At 34.2% G+C, this 12,922-nt stretch overlaps 1 protein-coding gene and 1 long non-coding RNA gene across 4 annotated transcripts in view; both read left to right on the top strand.

The window, feature by feature from the left end:
* Positions 1–869: 869 nt before the first annotated feature.
* LOC132145018 (uncharacterized) overlaps positions 870–12,922 on the top strand; it is a 120,836-nt gene continuing 108,783 nt past the window's right edge. The window contains exon 1 of the long non-coding RNA XR_009434424.1: positions 870–1,042. This is a non-coding gene — a long non-coding RNA (uncharacterized LOC132145018). The remainder of the gene's footprint in view (positions 1,043–12,922) is intronic.
* LOC132145013 (H-2 class I histocompatibility antigen, Q9 alpha chain-like) overlaps positions 9,416–12,922 on the top strand; it is a 111,049-nt gene continuing 107,542 nt past the window's right edge. For 2 of the 3 annotated variants that reach the window (XM_059555688.1, XM_059555690.1), the window contains exon 1: positions 9,416–9,564. In XM_059555688.1, coding sequence (XP_059411671.1) covers positions 9,516–9,564 — 49 coding nt within the window. In that variant the 5' untranslated portion in view covers positions 9,416–9,515. The remainder of the gene's footprint in view (positions 9,565–12,922) is intronic. The other variant, XM_059555689.1, reaches the window with a different exon arrangement.

Raw genomic sequence — 12,922 nt, 5'->3', positions numbered from 1 at the left:
TTTCATACAAACGCAGCTGCTGCCATTTTGCTAAGACTGTTTTGGACGCTGTAATGGATTATAAGAGAACTAACCAAACTGGCAAGGTTTTCAAAACATTTTCGTCTTAAATCTTTTATTGCCTTAATTATTTTGTGGTGAAATGTTTTGTAATTCGTGGTTTGACTGCACCGTTTCTCTTAAATGTCCGTTTAGTTTGAATTTGCCACTTGTTCGCAATGGAAGCTTTGCATCAACAATTTCAATTCAAATAATAATATCAAATAATATTTTGCATCTAATTATTTACTTATGTCAAGTCAAGTCTGCTTTATTGTCAATTCCATGTACATTGTACATGTACAGTACATACAGAGAATCTAAATTGCGTTACTCTCATACCCTCGGTGCATACAGATAACACTAACAGTAGAGCCTAAAAATGAATATAAAATATAAGATACAACTATACAATAAGGGCATGTAAAAAAGACACATAATAAAAATAGTTACATAAAGCAGCGCAAGGTGCATGGCAGATAGAGTACAAACAAGTGAAGTGAACAAACAGTGCAGATAAAAATATTTTTAGAGCAAAAAAAACGTATTCAGTCTGATTGAAGTGACAAAGGGCTCAAGAGCAGTTGTTTTATTTAAATTGATTGATGAGGTGGTAAAATGATGTCAGTTCCATGCTGAATCAGGTAGTTTCTGTTTTATGTGGTGTAGTTATGTTTTTTGGGGTGGTGTTGGTGCAGTGGATAAGACACGTGCCTTTGGTGTGAGAGACCCGGGTTCGAATCCACTGTTAGATACGATTGTGTCCCTGAGTAAGACACTTAACCCCTAGTTGCTCCAGAGGCGTGCGACCTCTGACATATATAGCAAATGTAAGTCACTTTGGATAAAAGCGTCAGCTAAATGAATAAATGTAAAATGAATAAATGTTATGTGGCAGGTAGCCGTGAAATAAGCAGGATAATGTACATCCAACCGGTTGTTCTTGCAGAATAACAATGATCAGGACCCCGACGCGAAAAATCCAGATGTAAAACGAGCAAAAGTTGTTAAGGTATCAAAAGTGTACAGTCTAATTTTTGTTCAAGTGAAACCATCTTGTATATAGGAGTTGTCTTTTTAATAATGTTTGATTTAAAGATTTAACTAATAAAAAAGTACATTCGTAATGTTTGTGTTGTTACTGAGCTTCATCATTGGTGTCTAGAGGTTTGTGTATGTACATGGACCTACATCACACATCTAAGTTTCTTTTACAGACACTATCCACATCACTTTCACATTCAGACTGTTAATACACTTATCTAAAAATGCCTTTAACTACAGAAATAAGTTCGGTCTCTAATTTGAACTACCAAGATAATGCATTTGTGCAGCACATACATTACTTTGGTAACACTTTACAGTAAGGATTTATTTGTCATCATAAGTTAACTAGATTAGTTAACATGAATAATACTTACACAGCATTTATTAATATCATGCAGACACAGGTGATTAAAGTATATAGCACAGGAAGATAAAATCAGAATAGTCTTGAATTAAAAACTCACTCAGGAAAACAGATAAGACAACCCCTTAACATTGATGGAGACAGAAGAAGAAGAAACTCAGGAATCCAGGAAGGATTATGAATAATAAAGTAAATGAGGGACTATTGAGTAATTAACATGATGAAAGGTGAACAGAATGACTAATGAACACAACACAGAAAAATAAGGTCACACAGGACCACTTAAAAGATTCCTGAGAGTGATTCTGTGCCTCTTTGGGATTGCACCATTTGTTCACCTGCAGAACACAAGCTTTTGGCAGCCAGTGCAAGCTGATGAAGAGAGGTGTGAGGTGCTCGTTGAAGACCACTCTCGCTGCATTCAGGATCAGTTGCAGAGGCTTCATACATGCAGGAGAACAAGAGCTTGGACAAGGAGACTTATCTTCCTAATGTTATGTAACATGCACTCAAAATGTAATAAATTTGTGTCTGTTAACATTAATGCACTGTGAACTAACAAACATTTTTATTAACTAACATTAACAAAGGTTAATAAATGCTGTAAAATATATTGTTCATTGTTAGTTCATGTTAGTTAATGAATTAACTAATGTTGACTAACTAGATCTTATTGTAAAGTGTTAACATTTTTCTAATAATACGTCTTTACACTGATTTTCCAAACCATTTGATCATCTGTAACCCTTTGCCTTATCTTGGTGTAAGAAGGACTCGAAGATGAAGATTAAAATGAACAGACTTTATTAACAGAACTGAACATATCATGGAGACCAAGCAGAGCTGATTGGTAGACGGCTCGAGGTGGAGCGATGGGGTCAGAAGACTGTCGGAGCTCATGGATCGACTCTCCAGGGTGGAGCTGGGAGACAGGAAGCCCACTGCAGATCCAGGCAGATTTGGGGAATCAGTGCAGGAGGAGCAGAAGGACTGAGTGACATCCACAGAGAGCAGAGCATGGAGAAGATTCGAGAGGGACAGGTTGTGAAAAACTGTGGTGGGCCCTGGCTTGTGTTTCACGGTTGATGTAGGGCAGGGGTATTCAATTACAGTTCCAAGAGTTCTGGCAACTATATATATATAGAGAGAGAGAGAGAGAGAGAGAGAGAGAGAGAGAGAGAGAGAGAGAGAGAGGGAGAGAGAGGGAGAGAGGGAGGGGGAGAGAGGGAGGGAGAGAGAGGGAGAGAGGGAGGGAGAGAGAGAGACTACAGTGGTTTCCTGAACACCTGAAAGTTCTGAAAGTATTGACCTTTTTTTGCCTCCAACCTTTTCAGATAGTTGCTCTGAGCACAACAAATAGATATGAAGTGAATTGTAAGTTTTTATCCACTTTTAACTTTAATAGTCGGTATGTCCACCGTTTGCAGCAATTACAGCAGCACATCTTTCTGGTATATAATTATTTGACATGATCACCTAATAGAGTCATAAATTCTGCTTACTGATGATTGATGAAGTTGCGTGAAGGAAAAAGTAAACATGGATCGTCATACACAAATAACTCTATGTTAGATAAAGATAGAATTAAAACCCAACGTTCCATTTTGCATTTTATTTCCACTTTTGGAATTTCCTTTTTGATTTATTTAATTCCTTTCTTCACAAATGTTATTCTTCATATATTTACTCATTGTCACATGTATTGTATTTTTTTTTTTTTTTTTTTTACATTTTCCATCCATACTTGTATATCTACTGTTACGATTCCTGTCTGTGTTTCATGTGTCTGTGTTCAAGGACTTTTAGTTTGTAGTTCTGTGTGTTTATTTTTGTCTTGTTCCTCTCCTGTTTCCCTGCTTCTCTGCTCCCTTGTTAGTTATCATGGACACTTATTGAAACACAATCATCTCCTTGTTAGTTGCTCTGGTAAATGAGGTAAATGATCATATGGTAACTATTTTTCAGTCAAACTCCAAACATGTGGACTGTAGTTCTTTTGCTCCTTGAAGATACTCTCACCTGTGCTAGTGAGTAAATGGATTAAAGTTAACTGTGTTTAAGCAATTTGTAAAATTTGATGTTTAAAAATTATGTACTAAACCATGAATAGTAGCTGCAGAGTCCAGTAATTATAATCAATAGGCCAAAAAGAATAAGTTATGTTAAAAATGTAATGTTTTGGAATTGACTGAAGTAAAATAATTAAATTTTTAAAACAGATCAGTTCATCTGTAGCCTGAACACGGTGGTGTGTCCATGTATTGTGATACTTATTTGGTTTTGAATATTTGGCTTATGTCATTGTGGACTTGTTTATTCAATATTTAAAAGTATAATGTAGTCAGAGATTGTTGCAGATATTTTGTTCTAAAGAGGGAAAATTCACTTAAAAATTTTAATTTATTGACCCTCGTGTCATTCCAAACCTGTTTGACTTTCTTCTATGGAATACTTAAAAAAGTATAATTGTTATAATACTTTTATTGTTGCAAGTGTTGACAACCGTACAAAGTCTCATGCCAATTTCAATAAAGGGAATGTTTTTTAATTTTTATTTCAGCAAATGTCACTTGGGGTCAAAACAGCTTAGAAGGGTTAAAATATTTATAATAACTAAAACATTTTTTAAAATATATATTTGAACACACTCATTTTGATACTTTTGATACAAGAGGAAAAAAGTCATATAACAATAAAACAAGTGGTATCTGCAATTAATCAAATTATGTTAAGAGTTTTTTTTGTCCAGAAACAAACGTCACTTTTAAGCCTGTTTAGAGAACAACTATGGTTTTGAGAGGTTTGTGTATTCTATATGAGGTTTGTCTTTGAAAAGTATATTTCTACTTGTTTTTCAGGGAACAAATTTCTGTCAAAACAAAGTGACACCCACTTTTTGGAGCAGTACCTGGGTTTTGCAGATGGCTATGTATTTTCCCCATTATTTTTCTGATGCCTAAAGATTCTTTGTGAGGATAAATCCAGAGAATAAAACATAATGCACTGCAAAACATCCTGAGACAGGAGAAATGGTGAAGATGAACTGTTCCAGCATTGGAAGACTGTATTTTTAAGTGTTATACATGCAATGTTTTAAATAAAGAATTTGATATTTTGTAATTATTGTGTCTGTTTTAATTGAATGCCAGTAGTACCTGTAGGATAAAATTAAAACTATATAAAAATTCTAAAATCAAATGAAATCTATATTAAAATGAATAAATTACAGTAGTATACTGATGAATTGTAAACAGTACAGTCTGCTACTGTAAATCTTAATTACAGTAACTTACTGGCAACTTTCTCTTCATCTTTTTGGTTCTTTTATTCATGGAAATTTTATATATTCCAAATGTTTATATTTCTCTTCACTTACAAAGAAGAAAACAAGAATGTCAATGAGTGATTTGTAGGATTCGTGAAAGTTTTATTTGCTTTTGATATCAGTACTGACACTGAACCCGAAATACTGTTGATTCAGACAAACTAAATCACACTGTTGACTTAAAACCAGTTTGTTCAGATAAAGATGAAAAAACATTTTCATAGTGTGACAAATTGACATATACTGTATATTTAACTTTGTTTGGTGTGTGTGTGTGTGTGTGTGTGTGTGTAGCAAAGTATATTATATTTAATCTACAATCGCAAACCTCTAATAGCATTTGAAAGGTCAAAATGTTATATTATTTTTTTCCAAAATACATCATCTTGTAATTTATTGAAATGGATTTGCCAAACCATGCAACCCACTCTAATGAAATGAAATGAGCACCAGAGAAGACGGATCAAGCATTACCCACAGATCAACAGAACCGGTTCTCCCAGTCTAGAGCAGACCCCAGGAGTCTTACTGGAGACTCTGAGGATGACTTCAAGAAAGAGAGAGAAAAGAGTGAGATTACTTGAGCAAAGACAATGTTTAACCCTCATTAACTCAGAAGGGTTAAACAAAGTTTAGTTCTTACTTTAATAACTCAAATTATAAAATACATAGATTGCAAAATCGTATTGGAATGCAAATCTTTTTTATTATTATTTAACATACAAATAAAATATGAAATAAAATAAGATATATAGTTTGCAAAATGTAATTGGAATGCAAATCAATTTGAAAAATACAAATCAAATATGTAATCACATATATGTAAAACACTACTACCACTAATAATTATTATAAATGACATTATATGCATTTATTATAATTTTTATATAACTACTATAGTGACATAAATACTAATCATTTTGTCACTTGAGGTGTTGTAGGGTAGTTTCTGATGCGTGAGATCCAAACAAAACATCGTCCTCCGAATAGTGCTTTATTTGATTTATTCATCACAGCTTATACCGGTCATTTTAACTCAGTTCTGCTGCACAATGCACATATGATAACATCGAATGCTTCCACATATTCACCTCCAGACATGGTCAAAAAATCAACAAATTTTGTGCTTCCCTCTAATTACACACTGGCCCTCTCTTTCTCTTTACCTACCAATATACTCATTAAGGCCCACACTCCAGTACAAGATTAATACAAAGAGCCATTAAAGCCCAAAGCAACATTGTAAACACTGCATTAATCAGTCCCCTGTAGGTCAAAAAGTAAACAGTCTTTGCAATCAGTCCATTACATTTCCATGCTGTCATACAACAGACAAAGCTTTGTCACAGGTCTCTCGAGTACACTGATTTTAGTTTGTAATCGCACAGAATGTACAAGTCCATTTTTATCTGGAAAGACTTCCAAATCTCGTCCCATCAGCCAAGATCCACGTGGAGCTGTTGAATCCACAATAACAACAATGTCACCATGAACAAAGTTTCTCCTTCCCTTATTACATTTCTGCCGATCTTGAAGCAAAGGCAAATATTCAGTTGTCTATCTTTTCCAGAATAAATCACACATATATTGGACTTGTTTCCATTTGCTCTTGCTGTATAATTCAGATTTGTCAAATAGTCCAGGAGGTAATACTGGTTTACCTTTCATCTGAAGAAGGTGGTTTGGAGTAAGTGGTTTTAAATCATTAGGATCATCTGACAGCTTGGTTATTGGGCGATGGTTCAGAATGGCCTCAGTTTCTCACAGCACAGTTTGGAATCCTTCATCATCCAAAGTTTGCTGATGTAAGATTGAATTTAAAATTATTTTGGCCATTCTGATGGTCACGCTCCCAAATTGTGAACATCCTGGAGGATTAAAACTCCACTGGAATCCTTTCTCAAGCATTACCCTTTGAATCTTGCTTTTATTCCATGAACTAAGCATTTCCTTTAACTTCCTTTCGAATTACCATGGACATAATGGCTCTTACAACTACTGTGCCGATATGAAGTATGTAATATTACATGCAGGTGTGCAATATATTAATATAAATGTTTATGCAATACATGAGAAACCTGCTCTACCATTTGGCTCTTTACAAGCAATTCTATTATATAATATATTATATAATTTATTATATATTGTGCAAATATATACTATTATATATTATTATATGCAAAAATATGTAGGATATTTATTATTATTTCAGTAACATATGAGAAATTTAGACTCTTTACCTTTTGGCTCTTTAGAAGCTGAAGGCGCTCTCATTATATTGGATAGTGTGAGCTGCTCGTCAAGCTCTTGTGCTGCCACTGAGAACCAATCAGCTTGCAGGTAGACTGGACTCTGGGCGGAGTCAGTGAGAGCAGAGCATCTGACCATAGAGGAGTGAGGCATGAAAGGGTTAATCTCACACTTGGGTTTCTTCAGAACTGATACTTAAAAAAAAAAGAGCCACAAAAAAAACACTATGTATAACATTGAAGAACATTAAAAATATTTAAAATAAATCCATATCATTCACATGCTCTTTGGATGCTCTCATTTCCCAAGCTTCCCTTACTCTAAGGATAATAAATGTATTTCATGATCTGGGTTATTATTTAATACAAAACCACACATAATGTTTCTACTGTATCTCTGTAAATCACTCTGATATATAGTTAAAATGAGTGTGGTCTGTCACTATCTTTAATCAGTTCTGTGGATTACTGTATGCTCATTCTTTATAAAGTAGCAACAATGTCGTTTGTAAAGTACAGTACTGTGCATACAGTAAATCACATAAAATTGATTTTTGATTTGCAGAATGTTTGTAGACAAGCATTTCAGTGTAATAAATCAGTGTAAGTTGAAAACAGATATTCAGCTCTAAAAGGCATATGTCTCACATGATTCTGTAACCCATCAGTAGGACTTAACACCACAAAAAAAACAAAGGAGGAAAAAAAATATCTACCGGGTCTGAGCTCACCAAATACAAATAAATCACAACTTATATTAATATTTGGAGTCCCGGGTTCGGGGTCTCACACGTTGCATTAACGCAACAAAACAATATATATATATATATATTTTTAATAATCTTAAATGTGTGTCTGCACTTGTTTAAATAGTTGCCTACAGTACTAACTGGATAAAATAAAAAATGTATATATACCGGTAAATAAAATAAAATATGGAAGAGAATCAATTAATGAATAATAATAAAATGAACGAAACAATAAGTTCACTGAACAGTAACTGTATTCAATGTAATCTTTTCTTTCACTTTCAATTCAATTCACACATCCCCTGAGAATACTTTTTCACCTTTTCAAATCCCCATTTGAGAACAAAATATATCATTCATAAATGACAATCAAAGAAAACAAAATAATAGAAATAAAATAAAAGGAATAAACAAATAATCAATCAGTTCGTGTGAATGAAGTTGACTCAGTTCAGTTTGTGTGAATGAAGTTGACTCAGTTCAGTTTGTGTGAATGAAGTTGACTCAGTTCAGTTTGTGTGAATGAAGTTGACTCAGTTCAGTTTGTGTGAATGAAGTTGACTCAGTTCAGTTTGTGTGAATGAAGTTGACTCAGTTCAGTTTGTGTGAATGAAGTTGACTCAGTTCAGTTTGTGTGAATAAAGTTGACTCAGTTCAGTTTGTGTGAATGAATGCCTCCTACGATTCTTTGCAGGAATGAACGATGAACAAATCTTTCTTTTTCCTCGTGAAGGCAGAGTCCCTGATGACGCAATTCCTCCACAGTGAAATCCAGCGCGGTTCTCCCGCACTGCGCGAATCCAACACAGTCACGGAGCGTTGAAACAATCCACACTGATGCAATAAAACAGTTCAGACATCCATTTAGGAAAATATTGACAACGATGGTTTAGATTAATGATAACCACACATGTGGCTCACAACTCTCTCTTCAATGAGCTGACGCAGATGTGACGTCAGCACCCATCAATTTTTTAGTTATAACTTTTCAACTCAAAACACTATTCCCGTTACACAAATGTGCAAACAAGTTTTAACAAGCATACTTCTACAGCATAACATTTCACATGTGGTCTATGGCACACTTTACACTCGATTACGAACAGCATTAACCATCCACATTTTCTTATATGAACAAACACCAACTTAAACATTATTTATCAAAATATGAAACAATTTTGACTTACCTGATGCAATAAAACAGTTCAGACATCCATTTAGGAAAATATTGACAACGATGGTTTAGATTAATGATAACCACACATGTGGCTCACAACTCTCTCTTCAATGAGCTGACGCATATGTGACGTCAGCACCCATCGACGCAACGCATTTATTTTCATCAACCAGTGAAAACAAAATAATAAATAAAATAAAATAATAAAAAAAATATGTCTGAACATTTCATGCATCGGGCAAGAAAATTTAGAATCAAAACAAAAAAAAATTATACATAAAAAATACATCGGAATACAACCTCAATTAATTGGGTGGGTTACAATTCCATGTTCATTTAATTACTATTTTGTCTTACTTTCGCTATCAACCCAGTGAAGGAAAAAACTCATAGTTACTCGTGACGTCAGACTTATCAAGAAAAGCTATTGGCTAGAACTTCAGGCGTTTGTGCAGAAACATTTATCCAGTTCAACATCGACATCTGAAATTTCTATATCATTTATTTTAAGTAAAGCCTCCAGAGGGATTTTCTGAACGGAATTGTTTCTCAGGCGAAACTAAAGATGCGGCATGTAGTGCTTTTGCTCCTCGGAGCTCATCTTGTCTCTGCTGGTGAGTGATTGTTTTAATGCTGCGTTCCAGGAAGGTTTGTAAATCACGCCTTCAAACCACAACTCAAACTGCCTTACCGCAAGGAATTGTGGTAGTTAGATGTAAACAAACCAGCAAGACGGACCGTGGTGTTTACTCCTTGCTTATTTAAGGGAAACTTTATTTAATCACAGATTTATATATATATATATACATATATGAGCATGATTGTTTGCATGGTAAAGATCAGGTTGTTGATTTCCATGTGGCGATATACTTTGACATACTTATCGTTTCAGACAAATAACATTGTAATAGCAGGCATGTGATCAGCTAGAGACAAAAAAGAAGGAAAATCTGACCACGCCCCAAGCCACGCCCCTAGCACTCGTTATTAAAAATATATATTTTAGCAAATTAAAATATATATCCTGTAAAAATACATACTGTCCTGTAAATAATAAAAAACAGCATTTAATAATCATGACAACAATATAATCATATATTATAATGAAGTACTATAATATATTATCGTAAAGTAGCCTATAGCCTAGAATTATTATTAAACTGTCGCCAAAAGTTTGGAAACATCTGCTCGTCAAGGCTGAATTTATTTATACAAAATAAAGTAAAAAAAGAAATATTGTGAAATGTTATTACAAATACAATAAATAGTTTTTAAATATTTTTTAAATAGTTGTTTAAACAACAACAGATTTATAAACATTTCTAGTGACGAATGTTGTGTTTCCAAATGCAAATGAAAGCGGCTCAAACCAACAATGCACTTAAAGCAATCACTCGTATCTATGCTTTAAGTGCTACTCAGGAGTCGCTGTCCGTTTGTCAAGTGCTGAAATCTCGCCTTATAGAATGACTGAGTTTCCCAAAAGCTTTGTAAGCCTAAGAAGTTCGAAAAAACGATCGTACGACTGATCTTAATATTACGGTCTGTTTCCCAAAAGCATCGTAACTTTAGTAGCACTTGAAAATCATTTTAGATCTATGAGTGCTCTGGAGTAATCGTAAAGCCCTAAGTGCATCGTAAGAAGACAGATTTATGCAGTCACCTGCAGTACAATCAGCAGATTACACCTTTAACTTGATTCAAGTGCAATATCATTATAATATAAGGATTTAATTGTGCTTTATTGTACACTTTATAACTCGTTTTCTTTATATTTTTATTAATTTATAAATTAAATAATTAAAACGGGCAGAAAAAAATAGAAATGCACATCTAAATTAAATGACTGAACAAAAAAAATGAATAAAAGAAGTAATGTAGGAAATGCTTCAAAGACTGGGGGGGAAATATGACTTGCTGAAGTGCACGAAAACCAGCCATGTATTGGACCCGGAAATAACCTCTCTCTCTCTCTCTCTCTCTCTCTCTCTCTCTCTCTCTCTCTCTCTCTCTCTAATACACAAACACACACACACACACACACACACACACACACACACACACACACACACACACACACACCCTCTCTCTCTCTCTCTCTATACTGTATATAAAGTATGTTATATCTAAATTATTATGTAAAGTATAATATTATGCATTCTAATGTAATATTGTATTGTATTATAGTTATTATATTAAAGTTGTCTGTCTGTAATGCAGCATTAGGTTAACATTGCAATAAACTATCGTGAACTACAATGAAAAGCCATTCTATAAGACGAGATTTCAGCTCTTGACCAACGGAGAGCGACTCCTAATAGCACTTAAATCACTGTATACGTGAGATTGCTTTACGTGCATTGTTGGGAAACGCACGTGAAACAATAACGAACAATCATAAAGTTACTCGTAGAAATGCTTTCAAGTGCAAAAGAGAAACCTGGCAGAGATTTGTCAAAATGGCGCCTGAGAAAGTTGAACACAGATGCTGAGGGGGAGCTAGATCATTGACGGGGAGCAGTGCAATTCAGGCTCCAGACTCATTCCTCCCACTGGTCGCTCTTCTGCGACGAACTTCTTTCTCAGTTGGTTGCAGGAGCACACACACACACACACACACACACACACACACACACACACACACACACACACTAGCCTAATCTATGCATGCTGATGAATTTTTATCATATAGTTAGCCCTATATGGAAACGAAAGTGATTAACATTCAACCGTTCTTTTCATCAGTATTATTATTTGTGATTTGAATTTCGTGAAGAGTTCTTCTTTTTGTTTGGGATGATTTTATTTTAAATACCATGATGTCAATAAATAAATTGTGCACGATTTACTAATTCATTTCCTCAATTTACTAAAACGTGCACACACTTACTATTGCATTCCCTCGATTTGCTAAATCGTGTGCACAATTTATCAAATCGAGGGTACGAATAAGTAAATCGAGGGAACAATTTAGCAAATCGAGGGAACGAATAAGTAAATCGAGGGAACGCAATAGTAATCATGTGCACGTTTTAGTAAATTGAGGGAATGAATGCGTAAATCGTGCACACAATTTAGCCTTATATTGTTTCCTGCATGTCATGTGCGGGCCCGTAGAAAACATTGTAACTGTGTTTTTAAAATACAACAAGCACCAGAAAACCATTTAAAGAGGTTCGTGCAGCAGTCTCCGTGACGGGATAGGACAGTCAACAAAGTAAAATGATCTCAAACGTATGGCACGCTCTATTCATTTTATCAAATGATCATAAACAATCACATCTATTCATTTTATAATACTGTAAGCATATTATTCAGACTAAAACCAGTTTAATTAGGGTGAGAAAGCGGTTTATTATTTATTTATTAATTTTTGAGTGGCTTTTGCACGTCCTTGTCTTGCAGTTGACTGCGTGCTGCTGCAATAGACGCATTTTGCAGCATTAAGGTTAACGATTAATCGATTAATTGATCGTTAATTTAAATGACAATCAATCATGGAAATGATCGAAAATGTACATCTCTAATGAGCACCATTTAATCTGTCATCCTAAAATACCAGAAACTTATATTTAATTCCTTTCACATGACTGAATCCTTTGCAGTAATAAATAAAAATACAAATAAAACATTCCTGTTAAATATATTAATCAAATACAAATCGTTTATATTGTATTATTTTACTTTCTTTGTTCAACTGTTGGACAGATTTCAAATAATATATTCAATAATAGATTTGTTCTTCTTACATTTGTCTTTGAAATCTCATATCTATATCTAACAAATCCATAGTTTACTGTTTAGAAGTATTTTTATCTTCTCCTTGCGTTATATTGTGAATGTAACTGGAATCAGAATAACTTCTGTGTTTTAGCAAACTTGATCAATAAAACTGATTCTGAGTAAATATTGTTTTAATAAAACATACAGCACATCTTGCTATATTTTTAGTACAATAACTCTACAGGCTTT

Source organism: Carassius carassius, chromosome 8, assembly GCF_963082965.1.
Source record: "Carassius carassius chromosome 8, fCarCar2.1, whole genome shotgun sequence".
NCBI lineage: Eukaryota > Metazoa > Chordata > Actinopteri > Cypriniformes > Cyprinidae > Carassius > Carassius carassius.
This window is presented reverse-complemented; position numbering and strand designations above follow the sequence as displayed.